This window comes from Apteryx mantelli, chromosome 2 (assembly GCF_036417845.1).
Source record: "Apteryx mantelli isolate bAptMan1 chromosome 2, bAptMan1.hap1, whole genome shotgun sequence".
In the NCBI taxonomy this organism is placed as follows: domain Eukaryota; kingdom Metazoa; phylum Chordata; class Aves; order Apterygiformes; family Apterygidae; genus Apteryx; species Apteryx mantelli.
The window spans coordinates 33007427-33029084 of NC_089979.1; the positions used below are offsets into that span (position 1 = coordinate 33007427).

Genomic DNA, 21658 nt, shown 5'->3' on the forward strand with positions numbered 1-21658 from the left:
CTTATGAAATGTAGAGTAAGTTTTCTCTCTATCTTTTTGATAACAGATTAATGGAATTAATGTGAGAAAATGCAGGCATGAAGAAGTGGTGAGCTTTTCTATTTTTTAGTCTTTTTTGTCTTTCATAGTTATTGAGATGATAGTGTACACTGATAGCAGAGCACTGGTATAAATTACATCATTGTTATTTCTAAACAAATATGATGGTACCTTCTAGCATGGCAAGTAGCTTAGCACATAGTGCAATCTCTTTTGTGTAGATTTGTCTTACTGTCCTTTGATAGGTTTTTCTGTATTAGAGATGATCATTTTATTACCAGGATTTTGGCTATACGTATTCCAGCCTTTCTTCTTCTGGGCTGTAGCTATCACATTTCAGCCGTGCTACTGCTTTCTGGCTGTGTGAGGTCATTTTAATTTGAAAAGCTGTCATTTGCACTATGCTGGTGAGTTGTTGTTAGCTTTTTTAACCCCACTTAAAAATCAAAACAAAACTCTTCTTATACCTTTAGTTCACTTTTGATGATGTGCTTCTCCTTCAGTTAAGCCATTAACTGTAGGGGGTTAAAATAACCATGTATTAAGGAGATTCTTTCCAGAGAAACCATGTGTATTTAAGAGGTCTGTAGTGGCCCACCGCCCTTGGTAAGTCAGCTTTGCTAGAAGTATCATGTCCTTTTGTTACACTTGACTTTTTGACTCTTTATAAGTACTTTTGGAAGTAGGGAACTCTATACTCCAAAGAAGAATGCCAGAAATGAGAAGATTCCCAAAGAAATTATCCTTAAATCCTGTGTAGGTCTATAGATTTCATATCTGTATTTTTACAATAATGTAGTAATGTTATAACCAAAAGTTTACCTACCTAAAGTTTACTGTGCAGACTTGAAGAGGCTCTGTGTTTAGTACTGCATTCTGTTATATGACATTGATTGTATGCCATTCAGGTATAAAAGCTTGAGTCAATAGACAGATAAAGATGATGTTCTGATGAACAAACTAGTGCAGTGTGAAGGAGCAGATCACTCCACTGTTCTTCCTCTCAGAATGCATTTGTGCACTGGATTTGTGTTGGAAATTTGTGTTGCAAACCATGCATCATTCTTCAGAGCCTTAAACATACCACCTTCTGTATACACACAGGCTAACAGTTATATTTACAGTCCTTTTAAGCTTTTACTCTGCAACAGTGCAACAGTGATCAGATTCAATCTTTTATAAGCTTAACTATAGTTATTTAATTTAATATGCATTAATATGATAAATCTCTCAGAGGGATTTCAATGAGCTGTTAGAATTTCAAGACGTGAAACAAAGTATTAATAAAAGTGCACACTTTTATACCCACAAAGGCATATTGAAAGCTGGTACGACAACACTAGGACTTTTTTTATTCTCTTAAATCTCTAGATTTAAGACAATCTCTAACTATTAAAATTATACATAAATCTGTTTGCTATTTATAATCAGATTTATACACTTTCCAGAAAAAAAAGATTTTGTAAAAGCCAGAAGATTCAGACTGAATAGAGTAGCAAGAGTCATCATGTCTATTTTTTTTTATACCTTACTTGTCCAATGTAATCTGCTTCTTAAACTCTTTATATGTAATGCTCTCAGAACAACAACAAAAAAAAGTTGTGGTGTCTTGCCAGTTTTGAATATGCTTTTGTGTATGTGCAAGTATTCACTTTTAAGCATTTAAGAAGCAGGTATTTTTAAGTTAAATACTTGTTATTAAGGATAGCAGGGATAATTAATAATTAAGAATAACTCTTAAGAATTAAGAATAAATACTGGGCAATATTTAAATGAGATAATAGTCCCTATGACATTTTATAAACTAAAATATGCATGAGAGGAGTTATAAATATAAAATAAACATAAAAACCAAAGCAAACAAATTCTGACCAATAACCTTATAAATCTTTTTAAAAACATTCACTGTCGTGTGATCTATGCATGTAAGTGTTGGGGTGTTTTATAAGCACAATCTTGTCAAACCTGGTTATAACTCTTGCTGCTATGGTAATGTTAGATACAGTCATGCATTGTATAGTAAGCTGTGGTTTTAGGCCTAGCCCTGGGTAAAGGGCTGGTCTGCCACCTGGAGCTATAGGTGGGATTTTGTCTGCAGAATGCCCTGTGGAGACCAAGCTGTTCTAGCGCTCCTGTCTTGCGATGGGTCTTTATCTAATACAGGATCCCTAGCTCTGATCTCAAGGTTATAGAGAAGATAGGAAGTGTGTGGAGCATCCTTGCTCACAGCAGGGAGTGCAACAGCAGGGCAGAGTTAATTTTCAATCTTTATCACACCTAGGTAATTTTTAAATGGCCAAGAAAGGTACATAAGCTTGGAGTTTTGTTTCCTTCTGATTTTTGTGCCTCATTAAGACCTGGCAGGTATTATGTGGGAATAGATTAGTGGGTTTGGGGTGTCTTAATGTCTTATAAAATATTCTTTTTAAACCAATGTGTGTGTTCTGTGCAGCGTGTCAAGCTGAAGCTGCACATAGCAAATTCATACTTAAGTATCTGTAGTCTGCATGCCATAAACATTCAATCCTGTGTTTTTCTGTTGAAAAATTCCGGTCTACAACTTCTTGCTCCTTGCAGAAACATTTTAAGAAAATGTCATATCTTCATAGCTCTGCAATGAAAAGTCTGTGACATAATCAATGCAGCCTATTGTATTATAGCAATGATTAATTGGCCCTGATATTTCACTGTGCTTTACTGATAACTATACTGCACAAATTAAATTATTTTTCCATTTGAATTTCTAAATTAAGTAGTTTAATCAACTCTTTTCAGTGTTGTCTTTCATAGTAGGTAGAATCTGTCCCCAATATTTGAGTGAATTTAGTTGGTTTAACAGTTTTGGGCACTCCTTTGCTGTCCTTTCTTGTCTCCCATTCATTTTTAGACCTGGTAAAGCAATCAGTGATGCACAGATCATGTTACCGCACAAATATACCATGATTTGAAACCTGAGTCTGACCAATAGGTAGATAGATAGGTAGACAGGCAGGCAGAGAGATGGGACTCTTATAAAAATGAACAGGTAGGATTATTCAGTTTTTAGTGTACCTTCCTGGAGGCCTCTGTTCATTTCCTTTCTGAATATTTGTAGTTTTAGGTGAATCACTTAATTTTGAGCTTAGTTTTCCATTTGTACAAGGTGAGAATGTTATTCATCGTAAGGATATTATGAGTTTACATTGAAGACTGAATGTCAGCTTACAGTTCAGCTTGGGTTATCTGAATACTACATAACAGTGCTTCAGTCTTAGTGCTCTCCTTGGGCTAAAGAAAAAAACACGTGCTCTCTGTGGTGAAATGTCAGTATGGGAGGAGTTTGAGGAAAAAAAAAAATCTAATGATCCTCTTAAAAATTGCCTCTCAACATCATACTATCAATTTATCTCCAAAAATGCATTATACAGCTCAATTTGGAGGGAGGGAGGGTGCTGTATATTTTTTTTATTTTGCATGAGTTTGTACTCTTTCTACTCTGTATTTATTCATTATTTCTTTTCCAGTCCACTCTCCATTCCATTTTACAAGACTTTAAAAGCTGAGATTAGGGGTGACATGCATGGACAGGCATACAACTTTAGGCTTCTGTCTATTGAACTTGCTCCAGCAAACACATAACTTGTCAAGCCACATGCATAGTCTTTTAAGGACTCTCCATGGATAGGATTAGTTATAAGGTTGGAAACAAATTTATCTGTAGTCCTTACTTCCCTTTATTGTCCAAACATAAAACAAAGATAGATAGGCTACCACTGATATAATGTTTTTCTAGTCACACACACAGACATTTTAATGGGGGACTAGTCACTACACCATTAACAATGAAGAAAATTTGGGAGAGAGCCAGAGGCTCTGCTGTGAGCTACTTCCCTTGAGTTACTACACTGTGGTCCAGAGTAGCAGAGTATCTACCCACTCTTGCATACTACCAAGAAGCTTGTGTTGGATCTACCACTCTTACTGAATCCAGGACTGGGTTGTAGTGTAGCAAAGCATCTGAGGCTATGTGGAAGAAAGAATTTCAGTCAAATGAAATGGGTCCATGAAGTCAACAAGAAGACTACACTTTTGAGTGAGTGAGAACACTGATATCTTTAAGATTTGGTCTCTGTTGTTTATACTGTGAATAAAAGATCCCACCTCATATCAACAACAAGGGTTACCTATCACTGCGCTTTCTTTGAATCTTAAGATCTGTTTTTCGGGTTTTGTTTTTTTCTTATGAAATAGCAGTAGAATGAAATGGATATGAATATGAAATAATTTCTTATCTCTTAGAGTTTTGAGTGAAATTCAGGCAATCACAGAATCACCAAATCACAGAATGGTTGAGGTTGGAAGGGACCTCTGGAGATCATCTAGTCCAACCCCCCTGCTCAAGTAGGGTCACCTAAAGCATGTTGCACAGGATCACGTCCAGGTGGGTTTTGAAAATCTCCAGAGAAGGTGACAATGTTTCTAATGAAATTAGAATTTGGATATAAGGGTCTTTCTCATGTGCCAGTTACCATGACTCAGATATGATCCTTGGAGAGCAACAGGAGAATTCATTGTCCAGGAAAGCTGATTTAGAGGAAGATAGATATCTCGACTTCATAGGTATTTAGACTTTGGTGGGTTTGATATAGAACTAGCTATTCTGTGTAGCATCATGGTTTGAGTAACCCATGAGCTGCATTTTGGTCAAGACATCTTTCCCAGCAGAATGACCTGAAATGGGACGTCCATGTGCATTGCAAGGTAGGTTTTGTCTTCTTGTTTTCCCTGCCTTCGTACCGGGGCAGTAGCCATGCCAGATCACTATAAATGACAGACATTCTACAAAACTGACAGCAAGGAAACTGTGGTCAAAAAACTGCAATCATGTGCAGCTGATGAAACATCTGAGTAAATTTTTGTTTTAATTCAAACTGATTTTTAAACCTATTATGAATAGTTTCAGTAATCTTTTTCATAACTGCTTTTAAACAGAAGAACGAACATATTGTAGTTCAAGGACAGGATGGGGAACCAAATAATCTGAAATCTCACTCCGTCTTGACTTTGACAGATGTATCTTTTGGTAAATTATTTTTTTATGTTATCTTCATTTCCTTAACTGTGAAACAGAGACCTAGTCTATAATCAGTTTTAGTTCACTAAATCATATAAGGTGTTTTAGAATCTGTTATAGGAAAGGATCTCTACAAAATGTGTTCTACTAATATTGTGCTGTTTGGTGATAGTGATAACAGCAACCTGCAAATATAGCTTAACATCTTCTCATATTGCTTGGCAGAGATACTGTTTTGTATAACTCATAGCTCTTAGCCATTTAACCCTTTCCATTTATTAGGTGGAGCCATAAAATACTGAAGCTGTATAGTTAGAGCTTCTGAGAGAACACTATAATAATTTTGAAATTTAAACTTTTGGGACATCCAATAGTTTTATTCATAAGAAGAAGCCAAGTTATTACTTTTCCATACAGCTGTTGTTTTCTACTTGAGACCAAAGGGTTATAATAGAAGTGCTAACGTCACCTTAGCTGCATCTGTAGCTGAGAACATCCGTGACAATGTATTCACAACGTCCTTATTTTGTTCATGAAATTTGGAGCTAATAATAATCTGTTAAATATGTCAGCATTGGTTTAGAATTAGTGTGTATCAAGTGGAAAAAAACCCTAGCGGTTGTAAATAGTTTACTGTTTTATTCCGTGTGGCGGAAATTCCTTGTATTAGGATACATTCTGGAGCAGAAGTGTTATATGTATTCAGACACTTTTCTCATTTGGTTCTAGCTATGTTTTTTAGTGCTTAAATAAAGAAATTTATGCTAAAATCAGTAAAGGCTTGGATTTATTCAAGCACTATGTTATTGTACTTTTAAAATACACCAATCTGTGTTGCATGTTTTCCTAATTTATATTTTCGTTTACTTTTCTCAAGGTATTTGTAAATATATTAGTTGTTTTATTAAGAATCCATCTCTTAAAAGTACTCATCTGTACTAGTAACTTGTAATTGAAAGGGGTAAAAAATCTTGGTATAACTAATATTGAGTCTGTATGGTTAATATTGTTGTTTCCTTATTACATAGCTATGGTCCTCAAAGCAAAAAAATCTGTTGGGGTTTAGTGGGATGGAGTGAAAGAGAGAATCAGCAATTAGTGTGTGACATACTTCAAATAACTGCCATTGCTTCCTCCTTTGGCATGCAGTTCTATTAATGTTGAAAACCTGAGCGTCTGTGGAGCAAAGAAGATAGTTGAGCAGAGGTTTTACAGTGTATACCGTCAGATGCACTTTGAGTCAGGGTTTTTTGCTTCCTCAGGAAGCAAATTGAAGTTTTTTAAGGTTTGTCTATATGTTTGTCTGTTTTTCCCTCCAGAATCCTTTTTGAAAGATTTTATTCTGTACAGCATCTTCCAACTGAGATGTACCTCAGCGGGGCTTTGGTACAGGGATTCCACTTTGCTTTGCTTTGCTGTGCATAAATACAATGTTATACAATAATCAAAAACTAAGAAAATGTTTGTGAGCACCAGAACCCCAGTTATTTTAAAACTTTTTGTGGGGGTGGTTTATATTTAAAAAGGCACAGTCCACTTTGGCTAGGTGTTCTGAGTTTTTTGTTTTACTTGGAATAACTACTCAATAATCTAGTAAGACTAGACAAGAATAGCATAAAGAGCACCAAGAGCCACCCAAAAGAAGAGGCAACAAATATACACAAAGCATTCTGTAAGTTCAAAAAAATGTAATGCTGGAAAAAAAGAAACCTTTTATAAGTATAACAATTATCATCCCTCATCACTATTATAAAGTTTTCATTTACCCATATGGACTACAAAATACTGTCTTGAGTTGCAACAACAGTAATTTCTATAAACAGCTGAAACAGCTATGTGCTATTAACTGCTGACTGATAGCAAACGCTGATTTCTAAAAGGCTGCTTCAGTATTTCTTATGGCTTGACAGGGGCCCAAGAGAGCATGTCAGACAAAAGAGAGGGCATGTTGGACAAAATAGAGGGCGAGTAATTATTTAGTCAGCCAAAAGGAATCACAAATAAGAGGCATACTCAAAGAAGTGCAAATGTGCATAAACACATACACAAACACAGAGTCTTCAGACATTTTTCCTGCAGTTACAATATCTGATTTAACTCTTCAGAATTGTTATTGTTCTGGCTCTAGTACAATCAGATGGGTGCAGGGAACAAACTTTTCATCCAGGGGTTATCTAACACCTGTACATATTTTTAGGTCTTTTTTTTTTCTCTACAATGGGTCTTTGTCTTTTAACAGTTTGTTCGGTGGAGGAGGAAGAGGAAAGGAGAATGGATCCTATATATTTTTCAATAGTATCCAGTGTTGAACTGTTCCAGCCAGATACATGGAGGTTTCCAGATGGCCCACCCCATACTTCTCAGCCACTAGTATGGTACAGTATGGTACTGGTGTTTTGGTATCTGTATGTCAGCACTGGGCCTGTTTTCTAGATGTATACTTTTTTCTTAGCGTTGCCCTGCTAGTACTGTTGTCTCCAAATTCAAATTGGTGCTTCCTGTTTTCCATTAGTTGTTTTGCAAGGCAGGGCCCAGTGCAACTGGTACAGCAGTAAGAGTTTCACAGGTCACAAGAAAAACTCTGGTGCAGATGTAATAACAGAAGCAAGAAACTCTTGATTAAAATTTACGAAGATTACCCATTCTTTAGATTCTAGTGCAAAGACCTGCAGTAGTAGTTGCCTCCCCGTACTATCAGTATTTTTTTGATCTAAATGGGAACTAGCCAGTGATTACAGGCTGAAATGTCATTACCAGGATAATGACATATATCATTAAATTAGGTCTAGTAAATGTACATACCTCTGTTCTACTTCACATGCCCTTGTCAAGCCAATACTGATTCAGAATATTTTCGAGGTTCTAATTATGCTGACCCATTAAGAGCAAAGTCCAAGGGAATACTTTGATCAGAAGTACTAAGGATATTTCTGGATTCCCTGAATATTGAAAGGCCTTCCCTTCTTCTAATATTCTGAATATAATGCATTTACATATTACATGGATAGACAGACATAGTTCACAATATCTTCACCAACTCTCGATCATCTTAAGGGTTATTAACATCTTTTATACTGTCATATTTACATGAAAATCTAATACAAAACTCATTCAAAATCACCTGTGTATTTCAAAACACAATATATTATTTCTGAATTACGGATTGTGGAGAGAAGTGTTGGTGAGACCTAGCATTTTCCGTAATTAATGCTAACGGATGAAAAATTTTGTTAAAACATTGTTTTTGCAAACTATGTTAAGCATACTTCCAGCAAGCAATAAGTGTGGTCTTAGAGCAAAATGAATCTACTGCACAACAATAACAACAACAACAAATCTTTAAGACAAAAAACTACTATTTTTTTCCAATTAAAGAATCTGGAACTTTGGAATTTGGCAATGCCTAGACACTTCAAATTTTATTCTAACAATTACTACCACAGCTCTTAATATACCAGCAGTTGTCAAAATCTTTATATCTCAACGAGAAAAACATTATTTAAATGGGAGAGTATGCATTTTTGAATCTTCTTTCTGTATGGATATTCCTTGATTGGTGTGTGTTAAGTAGCATCAGCACTGTTTTGCTCATTTTCTGAATTTTTGTAGCATCTGACAGCACAGAGAAAATTGTAAACCAGAGTTATTGAGGTCTGAGGGGCCTGGAATTTCTAAAGGTGAGGCCTGTACTTCATGCATTCATTTGCTAATATTCTGACATATCCATCTAGCAGCAAGGTAACAAAATTTTAAAGAGCATTTTGTTTTTCTCTTGTTGATGTTGCAATTTTTGCTTCAGAAAACACATCCACTCTTTTTAACTGTATATAAATTATGTTTTTTATAAGCTGTTATAGTCTCAAATGGTAATTAACTGCTGGCAAGAGTAGATTTCTGTGGGGTTATTGCCTAATTAGGAAAATGAAAAAAGGTAAAATGAGAGTTGCGATGAGATAACATTGAATGTGAATTCTGGCTAACCTGATCATTTTAGATGAATATATCAGTTTTTTGCTTAACTTTGAAAGGCAGGAAGACCTCATGCTATAAACTGATAAACCTGTAATTCAGCACATTTTTATAATTATACTGTAATACAAATACAGCTTTTTTACTGCCTTGGAATTATCTGCTGATCTCTTTCCTTTCCAAAATATCTGTAAATATCCCCCATTTAATTAATATCCAGTGTGAGTACCTCCAAACTGAGTGTTGCCAAACCCCTTATAATTTAGATCCTAATGAAAATGATCCTATAATTCTTGAGGCAGGGATATTTCATATTACACGATAACTATGTCAGATCCAGCTTCAGCAAAATATGTATATATATGCCTAAAAGTATGAATGTAAGTGCTTTGCTAAATTGAGAACTTTCTTTTTTGCAAACATTTACAAAGAACAAAGTCTGTTTCTCCAGCTAGATGCAGTAGTATAGTAATACTGTGGCAGAAAGGCTGTCATTGTATGCCATGAAAGGCGTTCTTATGCATTTTCTCAGCTGAAAACTTACCACTAAGTTTGTTCCCTGACGTAATAAAATATCTTTCTCAGAGATTAGATCCTGAGCTGCCAAGAAGCTTAGTGGAGCATGTATTGATCTAAAACATTACCTCAAATAAAAATTTATCTAAGAATTATACTTTTGTCTTTGTGAAGTTGATAACATTTAGAACTGAACAAGTAGCAGTAGGCTTGTACGTTAATATTTATTCAAATTTGGAATTAAAATTTGATTTCAAACTCTTTAAGACCATTTGTGTTCATTTTCCTTGAGCATTTATGGGCTGGTGCTTGATTAGTGTGACTGTTCATTAAAAGTAAATGTTAAGGTCATATTTGCCAACAGCAAATTTTATATTGAGTATGTAAATGTGAAATTTGCCACTGGCTGTGTGTTTGACCCCTGTCTTGCAGATGAGTGTGAGCAAACCCTTATTCTGGGACTGATCTTTCTTTCACCCAGAATTAGGCCTCTGCCTAGTCACACAAGCAATTCAAGCCATGTTTTCAAAAAGCAATCCAGCAAGTGCTTAAGTCTTTCTCTGTTCAGAAAAGATTTAAAAAGTTAAGAATGTACTTCAGAATGCTGTGCCAACTGGGTAACTTTCCATCTTGAAGCTTTAGGAGGAGAAAAATACCAGACATTTTATGTAGTTTACTAATATGCATGCGTTTTGAATATTACTAATGATCTCTTCACAAACAGCATACAGAACAAAACTTATTTGTTTAGTAAATGTGTTAAAAATTTCAAATAGAACTCAGTTGTGAATGCACTTTTTTGAATAAATTTGAAGTGTGTGAATAGTTTGACTGAACGAGTGGGGGATTCTCATATGTTTAGTAGACAAGCAAGTTGCTTCAGTGTTTTTTTAATCAGAGCTAGAAACCTCAGACTCTTTTAACTTCATTGCTATAATGAAAAAATATAAAAAGTGCCATGTGATCTAACTGTGAAAAGAAAGAATTCCAAATGCCTTAAAATAGAGAATTTCATTAGAATTATTTCCTCCTACTGAGGAGCAAACATTACCTGAAAAATTTGGAGACCTTAATTCCAAGTTAGTGTCCCGTTTCTCTTATACCTAATTAGAAGAACTTTTCCACTTTCAACCTTACTTAAGAAAAATATCTTTTTGTTGAAAAAGCAAACCTTCATTCTAAATCTTTTGCTTTCAGCATAACTTCTTCTGGCTTGGGAAAAATACAGTTCTCTTCATAAAAGTATTCATAGTCATGTTTATTTCAGTGTTAGCTAGAAGGTCTGGGAATCATGCAGATATATATGGTACAAATTAGTTTATTCTGTGAATTAGTTAGAATATAGCTGATGCAAACCAGTTTTCTTAATGTAACATTAATAATGTTTTCAGTCTTTTTCTTTATTCTGAATATTTTATGAGACATTGTATAGGGTATGGAGGCTCTTGAGTGACTAAATCTGAATATAAGTGCTGAAATATTGCTGTTGCTTTTGGGAAGGCATACACAACATTTTCTTCAGTTCACCTTATGACTTTCTGTGTAAATGTGTTGGAGTTTTGATTAAAGTAGCTAATACACTATACATAATTTTTTCTAGACTTGTGAATCCTTTCTCATGGGCTGTATGCCATAATACCTTCAGACCACAAGCAAAATCTTAATGTTCTGTATAAAAGTGTTGGTATTATTACTGGTTGTGTTGGTTTTCCCATTTAGTTTGTCAATAATTTCATGAATGAAGCTCTGGCCTATATTCAGTGTTTTTGTGCCAGCTCTTAGTATCAGGAAGTGGTATTCCAGTATACTTTGTCTTTCTGCAGATTACTGCATCATAGTCAAAAACTTGCTTAATGATGATCATGGAAATCTATGATGGAATATTTAGTATGGTATATATGATAATATGTTATACCCTAAATAGGCTTAATTTTTTGAGTTCAAGAGATTGTCTCCCAAATTTCTCTGACTAGACCTAAATGCTTTCATACACGTTCTTGTCTTATCTGTCTTTCACTATCTGAAAGTCTTGTTAGAGAATCACAATAGCAAGAAATTGTTGCTACAGAGAATTATTAAGTTATGGTTTTGGCTTATTCTTACCTTTTTATATTATATTGGACTAAAAACTACTAAAATTATACTATTTGCCTGAGTAATAAAGATAGATTTCACAAGGATGTTATGCAGATATGATGAGTAGGAGGAATTTCCACATATGATCTGTGCATTAAAATATGGTCTAGATTTTGTTTAAAAACAGTTTTTAATTTTTACATTCTTGGATGTAAAATTGGATCCTTGAAGGTAAAAAGTAATTATTATTTGTTATGAAGAAGCTATATGCAAAGCCATTGGAAGTTACTTAAATGTTCTTCAGGTGCTGACAGGTTTTTCTGAATATTCTCCATAATGTGTAGTTGAGAGGAAAAGAAAAAAACAATCTCAGCCTGCTGCTGTGGTTGTCTTCTGATTATTATAAAGTCCAATATACCTTGTGCCTAACATAAGAAGTTCTCTATAGGCTGGTGGGGGATAACCTATTGTTCATCTAACTGTAAGCACACTTAAAAACAAAAGAAAAGTGTTATTTTCTATTCTAATTCTAGCTTTTGGTGAGTAATACTATGATGAATAATAGAAATAATAATAGAAATAATAATAGTTTGTTTCCTGCTTGCTATAGATTGAGTATTCCCTTAAAAGCACAGCTGGGTGCACATAAGAAAAACTGAGGATTTTACTTTGACTTGGTAGCTTCTTTTTTTTTCTTGAAGTTGCTGAAAATATTTACTTTGGATAACTTTTTGGTATACAGGAGCTTTCAGGGAGAGAAAGAGAGTCAGTAGGAAGCTTACAGCCTGATTGCAGGTTGGAAAACCTCTGTAGTAGAGCAATAGGCGTCCTTATAGGGAAGCTGACCCCAGACAATCTCCAGAGGTGACAGAAAAGAGGCTCCTGTAGCAACTCACCAGAGAATGTGAGAGCTCAACCCTGAGAGCCATCAAAAGTTGCAGAATTTCTAAAGGTAAGATTCAGGAAAATGTCCTAATTCTGAAAAGACATAATGAGCATGGGGGTATGCTTATCTAATTTTTTTCACTCAGTAGTTCTGATTTTTACCCATTTACAATATTTTTGTCCTGGCATCCTATTTTCTTTTTAATAAGTTTGTTTTGAAATCCCCACTTCAAGGAAAAGTGGGCAGTCATTAAATTGACCTTTGCTATATCTGTCTCCAGTCTTTGGTTGCCTTGAGGCCCATGACAGTTTCTGTAACTATGATCAACAGTTCTGCTACTTCTTGTTGTATATATGCTTGCATAATACTTTTCTCTACTGAAATGCCTATGGCAATATTTAGGTGCCTTGGCTGGACTGCTGTTAACTGGATTCTGTCCACTTCATCTTGTTATGTTTTTCCTGAATGCTGTGTAGAAATCTGTAGATGTTGTAATAACACTGGTGTAAATTGTTCTTCCATTTCAGTAGGAGTTTTGTTTTGTTGTTGTTTTTATCAAGAGCATCACACATTACATCCAAAGTAGCTTTGATCAATATTTAATTTGGATAATGTCAATGGAACTGATCCCAAACAAAATCTGGTTCATATGTAAATTTCAGAGCGATCCTATAAATGAGAGGTCCACATAAATATATATTATTGTTATGAAAGCATATAATACCAGTAGAAGATGCAATATGCATATTAATACAACTAGTTGCAACAAAAATTTGGCTTACTGATTTAAAATATTTGACAGATGGGGGGATTGAGTAGTCTAGCTAAATACGTGGTAGTGATTGTATCAGTCCCATGCAGTTGTAATTTATGACTGGAAAGCTATAGTAAAGCTTCTTATTGTCCATAAGAATTCAAGTTTCTGATTTCATATCTTAAATTATTCAAAAAATGCTATTTTGTTTTAACGATGCTAGGAACCATTCTATGCTATTCCTAACATTTTAAGTATTATTAAGGGATTTGCTTGATTCTTTTAGCCCGTTGTTTTGGAACTCATTAAATATATAATTACAAAAATGTCTATTTATGAATTAGCAGGGAAAGATAGTAGGGGCTCAGGAGTTGAATATATAATAACATTTTAAAAGTGGAATAGCTATGAGAATTTAAAGCAGAGGAGTTCTTAAAACTATATGACTGCACAGATTCAGAAGAGTAATCCTAAAGAAGTAGAGCCATGCAGGGAGTAGGAAATGCAAAAATAAAGAGAGGCACTTCTCTGATTCAACTCTGGCATATACTTCTGGTTCTTTGGGGATGTTTTTTTGTTTTCCTAGGTATTTTCTTGTCACAAATACCTGCAGATTGTTTGAAGACTGAAATAAGGTCTGTAAATGAAACAAGTCAAATTTCAGTTCATTCAATGCTTTTCCTTTTATCAGAACATTAAAATACAATTTTATTCATACTATGCACATTCCAATATACATTACATAATTCAGTGTACATTAGAATGTAATATGTAACAAAGTACCAATTTGACAGCAGTCAAAATGCTGTTCTTTGCACTGTGCATTATCTTTTTATAAACCAAAATGCTGTATTTAGTTTCTCCCTCAATTTCATGTTGGAATGAAACTCAATGTAAAACTGAATGGCTAATGAATGTATCTGTGTGTATTTGTTTTTTCATGGACCACAGTCCAAGACCAATAATAGTCCATGGAATACAGGTTGGGAAACATTCCTCAAGCCCATTGTTTGAAAGAGACTTTTGCTTTAGCCTGAAGCTCAGCTGGGATGAGGCTGAAAAAATGCTGGTAGATCACTGAAAGCAATCAAATGTACAGTAGGAGCTTCTTTCCTGCCCACTTTTTTAGTAAAGCCCAATTTTTGGCACTATGGTGCACAACCTGGTAGTAGAGTTGGAATCTAAGGGATTTATATTTCTCGTTTTTCAGAATATCATATGAAATATTTGGATAAGGAACTGTTAAGGGCATGGAGTTCTCAGTTTTCATAGACCAGTTTTAACAAGTGAAGTTCTAATTCCTTGCTTTACATAGCTTTTGCTTTGAACTAATGGCCTTCTAATGATTTGTTATACTGTGAACTATGATGAGCAGTTAATGCAGTCTTTAATAAAACAGAAAATTAGAGTACAAGACCTAAGAATGCAAATTAAGCACTTTGTCTGCTTATAGCAATGTATTTTCTGGATGACGTTTATTAATAATGCTACGATTAATGAAAGAAGAATAGGAGAATGCTGCCAGAGCATTTTTCCAGGCTTTTACTTTATAGATTTTTTTTCCCTCAGGTGTTTTCATTGTTATCTTTTACTGATACATTCCTATATTAATTTTGAAAGTTCTTCCCAACTTCACTTGCACTGAAGTGTTCCACTTGAACTGTGGACAGAGGCATCATCCTTGGGTCTTGTATGAATCTGGTGCAATTTTAGCTGTTCTGGAAACTGTTGTGCAATGTTTAACACTTTCTGAATAAAGATACAGTGTTTGCAAGCACTTCATGTGCTTGGGGTGTCATACTAAGCAGCCAAATGCTGTGGGGGCAATGTTCTCTTGCTGAAGCAGCTGCTTTCAGACTTCTCTTTGCTGGAATATTTGTTGCCAACTTGCCTTCCCCATCTCTGGCCCAGACTCCTGAATCAAGGTTCCTGTTTTCTGCCAGAATCCCTTTCAGTCTTTTTTCAGCTTTGGAGAACTGAATGTTTTAACAGACATAAAGGCATTTGAATATGATTTGAAGTAGTGAGTATCTGCATTTTCTAGTAGAAGGCAGAGAACAAAACTTTAGCAAGCAGCTTTGCAAAAACATTTTTAGCTTATGTTGGACTTCTAAATAGTTTAAGGTAACAAGGACCTTCAATGTTTGAATTGAACTATCATACTTAGGGCTATGTCCCAGTTGTGTTAAATCTAATTTGAACACTTTCTAAAAGAATGAAGATGCGTACTGTTCACTGAAACTCTTTTGGGGGAAGAAGTTCCTTCCGAAGAATGAACTTTAAGAATTGCTGCATGCTAATGACTTTAAATGCATCTTAACAGTCGAAGTATTATCTGCTTTTCATCTTCTTTTTAAATTGTTGAGAATATCTGTATGCTACTTGCACTGGGTGTCTGTTTTGGTGAACAGACCAATTTTTTGGTGAATTTTGAAAGGATGAACATGCAACTAAACTGTAATTGCAGTCTATTGCTATTCTGACTGAAAGATTTCTAAACATTTTAATGATGATTGAGGAGCATAATAATGTTTAAAGACTTAAAAAACTGATGCTGGATCTTTTAGACATCTTAGTAAATAGTCTATTTCACAGGTTTTTGACTTGCGAGTTTAAAAACAGATTTTTCTTTCAAAAACTTGATTGTAAATATATCACTGAAGTGACAATATTTATTTTTCTTTTTCCCTTGGAATTGCACTGGGTAAGAAATTACAAGAGTCTGTGTCAATGTGGCCTATATTTGGTCCTCTGTTGCCTGATGGAAGGTTTGGGGGGGTTGTGTGTATGTGAATTAATTATATTTTCAATAAATTACTTCTGAAATTATTCACTTTCTCCTGCATGCTCATTACACTTATACATGTTACTTACATCTCATTATTTTAGTCATTTCGTATGAACAAATTGTGTAGATGTCTCTTAGTGTCAGCTAATGCAAATGACCTGCTTTGCATGTAGGTTTGAAAGTTGATTACATCTTTATTTCAAAATGCAGATCACTTAGTTTTCTACTAAAGTTTTATATACAACTCTTGAGGTTGCATGTTCTCTATGCTCTAAAGTCCATGAGACTGTGAAAACAGGTAGGGCAAAGATCAATGACAGAAGCCAGAAGACAACTGTAATCAGAGCTGTATGATGTTGTGCATCTGAGAGAACACCTGATTATCTAGCTCGAATGAATGCTGTCACTTGGAATCAGGGATAATCCTGTTTCTAAATGGTCATTCTGATGGGACTTGTCAAAAGGCATCAAGTCCTGAATCTTTGTGTATATTGTTCTGAAATGATCCTTTATATAGTGTCTTAGTAACTGGAAGATTCACTAAGTGCTACCTTGATTCAGTTCCTACTGATGTGACTTTAGCCTCCTGCCATCCTTTAAAAGACTGCCTATAGGAAGCTATGTGCAGTAGAGCGCATAGTTCTGAATAGCAGAGCGTGTCTTCCTGCAGCCTTGTCTCACGCACCATTCTGCCCTGCATTTCCTCTTGCTGTGTTCAAGGAAGCTCCCGGTTTTAGTGTACAACTTAGTTTGGTTTGAAGTATTTAATAGAGGTTCTGGCACCAGACAGCAAAAAGTTAAAAACTACACCTATGTTAAAATCAAAGTACATTTTCAGCCGTGCTGGCTGAGTTAGAACTGCTATCATAAAACGGTGTTTTAGTTTGCTGTGTATGTCAATAGGAGAAATTTTCTGAAAAGGAGGAAAAGCTGTGAAGGTTTTAACTATTATATTTGTTGATTAACCTCTATTGTTGGCAAATATTGTGATAAATATTAGATCACAGGAATTTAAAACTTCTCATACTGTGATGTGTTTGTAATGGGAATCTTCTATATTGTTTAAATACCTGACTCCTTACTAAACAAAACAGTTGATTTTTTTCAAGTAAACATATTTCAAGGCACTTTTGTATTTGCATCGAGCTTTCTAGCTTTGGGCCTTTATGACAGTGTACCACAATGCGTATTGTGTTATCTACTTACAAAGTCAGTGAGACAAAATATATTGTGTAACTCTGCACAATGGCTAGGAAGGTATCTTCAGATGTTTATAATTCAAGGTATTCATTAGAGAAATGGATTTTGCTTTAAAGTGCACTAAGGAGCAGAATTTGCTTCAGTTCAGGAGGCCTGCAGATCTTGGGCAATATACAAGTCTTCTGTTTTAGTCTTTACCACTTCTTTGTTGGGTAAATTCTACTTGCAATTTAAGAGTAGGTTTATGGCTTATTCAGGAAAGAATACTTATTGAAGTCAGAGGAATGTCATGCTTCAGTGGTTTCCTGAATATTTTGAGAGAGGCTTCAGCATATATGCAGATGTTTTCTTGAACTAGGACTTTAAATGTTTTTATAAAATTAGAGGGTAATATCATTATGGGCATTACTGAAAAATCAGATCAGTATTGTTCTTATTATAAAGCAATTTTATTTGGTAGTATTACACACCATCACAAAATTCACCTCTTCAAACTGACCCTTTGCAGTCATTACAATTAATTTAATGCAAATATAGACACTGTTGCTTCAGAAACACTTGTCCTTCTAATTCTAATATTTATCACAGCTACTGTTTCATGGAAGACAACTATTATTTTTGCTTGTCTCACCTCAGTCATGAAGATGCCCACCTTCTCTAATGTACTTTGCACTGGAAGTAAATTAATTCCTAATCCCAATAGCAGTAAGTTTATGCTTTGTTTGAAAAAGTTTGTTGATAGTATTTAATGGTTCTGTTTGTATAGTTCTTTTCACATCAAATAACTCTACATGAAAACAACAACAAAAATCATATAATATCTAAAGCAGTAGCAGGAATTTAGGGGCAGTATTGCACAGTAGAGGAAATAAAAAAAAAAAAAATCCAGTAGTAACAGCAATAGTAATAGCAATACTAAATTGCTTTTATTTATTTAATTCATACAATATCTGTATTGACACTTTAAATATTACTACTATTCGTTATTAACTATTAAAGTGAAAACCTGGCATAGTCAGGTGAGTTAATACACCCAAAATGGCTTTATTGAAAAAAAATTGCATTTCAAATATTCAGTACAGCCCCTAGAAATAAAACATGATATTACCTTTGAGTGATCTAGAGAAGAAGAAAATCTGTTTAATGGTGTCCGGTCATGCATTTTCAGGTCAAATGCATAGAGATACAGGCCTCTTCCAAAAGGAGCATTTCCATAGCTTCTTGGCAGAATGTGGTCTTGTTAGGCCTTAGGAATGCTAGGTCTGCTCCTGAGTTATATCTTCCAGTGGAAATTTCTGTCAGGAAGAGATTCCATGGATTTAACCCTATGAATTTATCTCAGCTTCACCCAACTGTACACATATGATGAAAGAAAATCCTAAGTTAGAAGCTGCTGTATTTTTGTTTTAAAATTTTCAAAATAATGTCCATATTTATTCAGAATTACTTTTCCTTTCAGAAATGTTTTCTTTTTCAATTTTTAGAAGTTGGATCAAATTACTTCTTTTCAAATACCAGAGAAAACATTTCAAATATTTTGATTTGATACAAATTTGGAAAGAAGAAAATCAGAACACCTTTTTCATGCCTTTGGTTTTCTTTTAGCAGCAGTGAACTGGAAATCACATACTCGTACAGCTATAGTTCACTAATATTGAAAAGCTTTTTATAAACAATGGGGATGAGGCTCTGATTTTGTCCCAAGACTGATAGTGATTGCTGTTTGTGGCTCATATTGTCTTTGGAAATTTGACTGTGCAATTATTATAGGAGTGCTGTTTCCTAAAATAGCCACTTTTTATTTTAAAAGAAAGCAATTCATCATGGACTTATTGAATTCATCAAGTAAATAGCTAGATTTAATGAGACATACAAAGTGCTAGTTCCTCTAATGTGTTCTACCCAATGTTGGAGCATTTTTGCTAGAAATGGGATCAATGAACTACTGGTACAAAGGGCGAGGGGATAAAAACTTACTTTAAATTCAGTCAGCCTCTTAATCAGGCTTTGAGAATTGCAGTCTAAGTCCTACACTTTAAAAGGCTTGTATAGAGCATTATTAATTAGTGGACCTAGTAGGTCTATAGAACTAAGGTAGGACAGTAATATGTATTTGATAAGGAGGCTAGGAATGGTTATTGTAATGATGTTAATGAGGAGATGTTAGAGCTTTTCAGTGTCACAGCTTCTCTCTGTTAAAATGTCTTCACTAGACACTGCACATTACACTCAACAAATTAATGGCTAGAAGCTGAATAGTCAAATGACGTATCTTGTGCTGGGTAGACCTGTGACTGTGCCTGAAAACCTCATAATGTGCCTTATCCAGTGGACTGAGCTGTTTTTTTAGTAGATTTGAATTAACATTACAACTTAGTCTCATTCACCTGCATAATTAAAGAAGAAAAAAATATTTTCTGTTACAATCTTTATTTGACAAAAGGAAGTGACTGGTACTGGAAATCAGTGAGCAGTCAGCAATTGTAAGCACTGTCTCTAGTAAAAATTATTTTTGAAGGTACGGACAGTTCCATAGAATAAAAAATTGGTGTGGATTTTTTCTTTTTTTTAATTTTCTGACAAAATGTGGTACCACTTTAATGCCACTGTTCAGCCTTCTGCAGTGAAAGATCTCCACAGTTCTCTATTTTTCCAATTTAAAATAACCCCTATCCTGGAATGGGAGCAGAGCAAAATACCTTTTTCAAACTTGTAGACTAAAATATCAGGAATTTAACATAGTTATATCAAAATATGCAAGTAGACATTGCAAAATCAGAAAAATCCTGAAAGTTTTCTCAGTGACTGCAATTTCTTAATATAACTTTATTTTATTTTATTTTATTTTATTTTATTTTATTTTATTTTATTTTATTTTGCAGGATGTAGAAAATAATCCTTAGCTTTTTAGTCTTTAGTCATTTTTATGCTGCATATGATATGTGATGGGCACTGGTAAAAATCGGAAGAGTTAGTTACTCCGATCAACCTAGCTTTAAGTTCCTGTATAAATCAGAGAATATGCTGTAACTCTATAAAGGATGTATAAAGGATTTTGACAGTCTGCTTCCCCCTTATGTTTGAAAGTAAACTTGAAATATTTCTTGAATTATGACTGCAACAAATAACCAACACATACATTGTCAGTGATAGTGTCTGACTGACAATGTACGCAGAATAAATGTGAGAGTTTGGGTTTCGTTTTGTGTTTTTTTTCCTTCATTAAGAAAGCAGGATGGCTGAGCAGATATCTATCTATTTATTTATCTAAAAATTATGTTATCATTGACAATTGGTTTCTTCAGTCTGTCCTTGAAGTTTTAGTGGTAAACTCTCAGTACTGCATTGTTCATGGAATATGGTATCAATTCTTCAGATAAACGTGGATATTCTTGAACAAATATAATCATTTTTCATCAACACGCATTTTCCAAGTCTGAACAAGCACTACATTTGCATTCATACAGTCCTCATTTTACCATAGCATTATAAAGTTTTCGCCTAAATTAATGGGAAGCAATGAGAGAGACAGAAGAAAGAATTAATATAGCAGTCAGACTGCTGGGAGAATTCCATTCATACTTGTAAATCTCTAGAAATTCATACTTGGATTTTATCTTTCAGACAAACTACTTGACTCCCTCTTTTCAACATCAACTTTTTCCATAATGTGGAGACAAAACTGTCCATAACAACAAGTCAAATTACTTTTGACTGTTATGTTATCTTTTTTTATAGCGAATACCAGTTAATTTCCCATTCATGAGTGTGAGCTTCCCTGGTATACCATAAAAACATTCCTTGGTAAGAGTAGATTTCCCATTATACCTCATTCTTTTTCTGCATGGAAAGGAGACAGTATGAAATGGTACATGAAATCTAAGAAGGAACCTAGAATGGGGACACAAGGTAAACAAATCCTATAAGTCACACTTGACTGAAAACAGGTCAGTAATTCATTTTTTTAATGTAGAATAAAAATAAACTTTTCAACAGATAGCTTGAGAAGATTAATTAATTAATTAAATTAAAAATCTCATTTTCTTGTACTAGGCTTATTTCCTAGAATGATTTTGATAACGACTAGAAAGTAAATGAACTGGGACTGGGGGCTCATGTGTCCTCTTTGTCATAATCATTAACTAGTTTTTTTTTTCTTTTTATATCTTTTATATCTCATCATTCTGCAGATAAAAATCCAGTCAGTTTTTGGATTATACACTTTATATACTCCAAAATATGCTTTAGCGAAATAAGTGTGACTGAATTCAACTCAATTGGGAACCAGCTTAAATTCTTTCTCCTATGAGATAAAGAGGTTTAGAGAGAGAGAGAGAGAGAGTTTAGAGAAAAAGGTCACAGTAGACTACTTATGGC

General features: G+C 34.4%; 1 protein-coding gene across 1 annotated transcript in view; it reads left to right on the forward strand.

The window, feature by feature from the left end:
- SNTG1 (syntrophin gamma 1) overlaps positions 1 to 21658 on the forward strand; it is a 352899-nt gene that overhangs the window by 212956 nt on the left and 118285 nt on the right. Inside the window, exon 7 of the mRNA XM_013954658.2 lies at positions 47 to 88. Within this exon, the coding sequence (XP_013810112.1) occupies positions 47 to 88 (42 nt within the window). The remainder of the gene's footprint in view (positions 1 to 46; positions 89 to 21658) is intronic.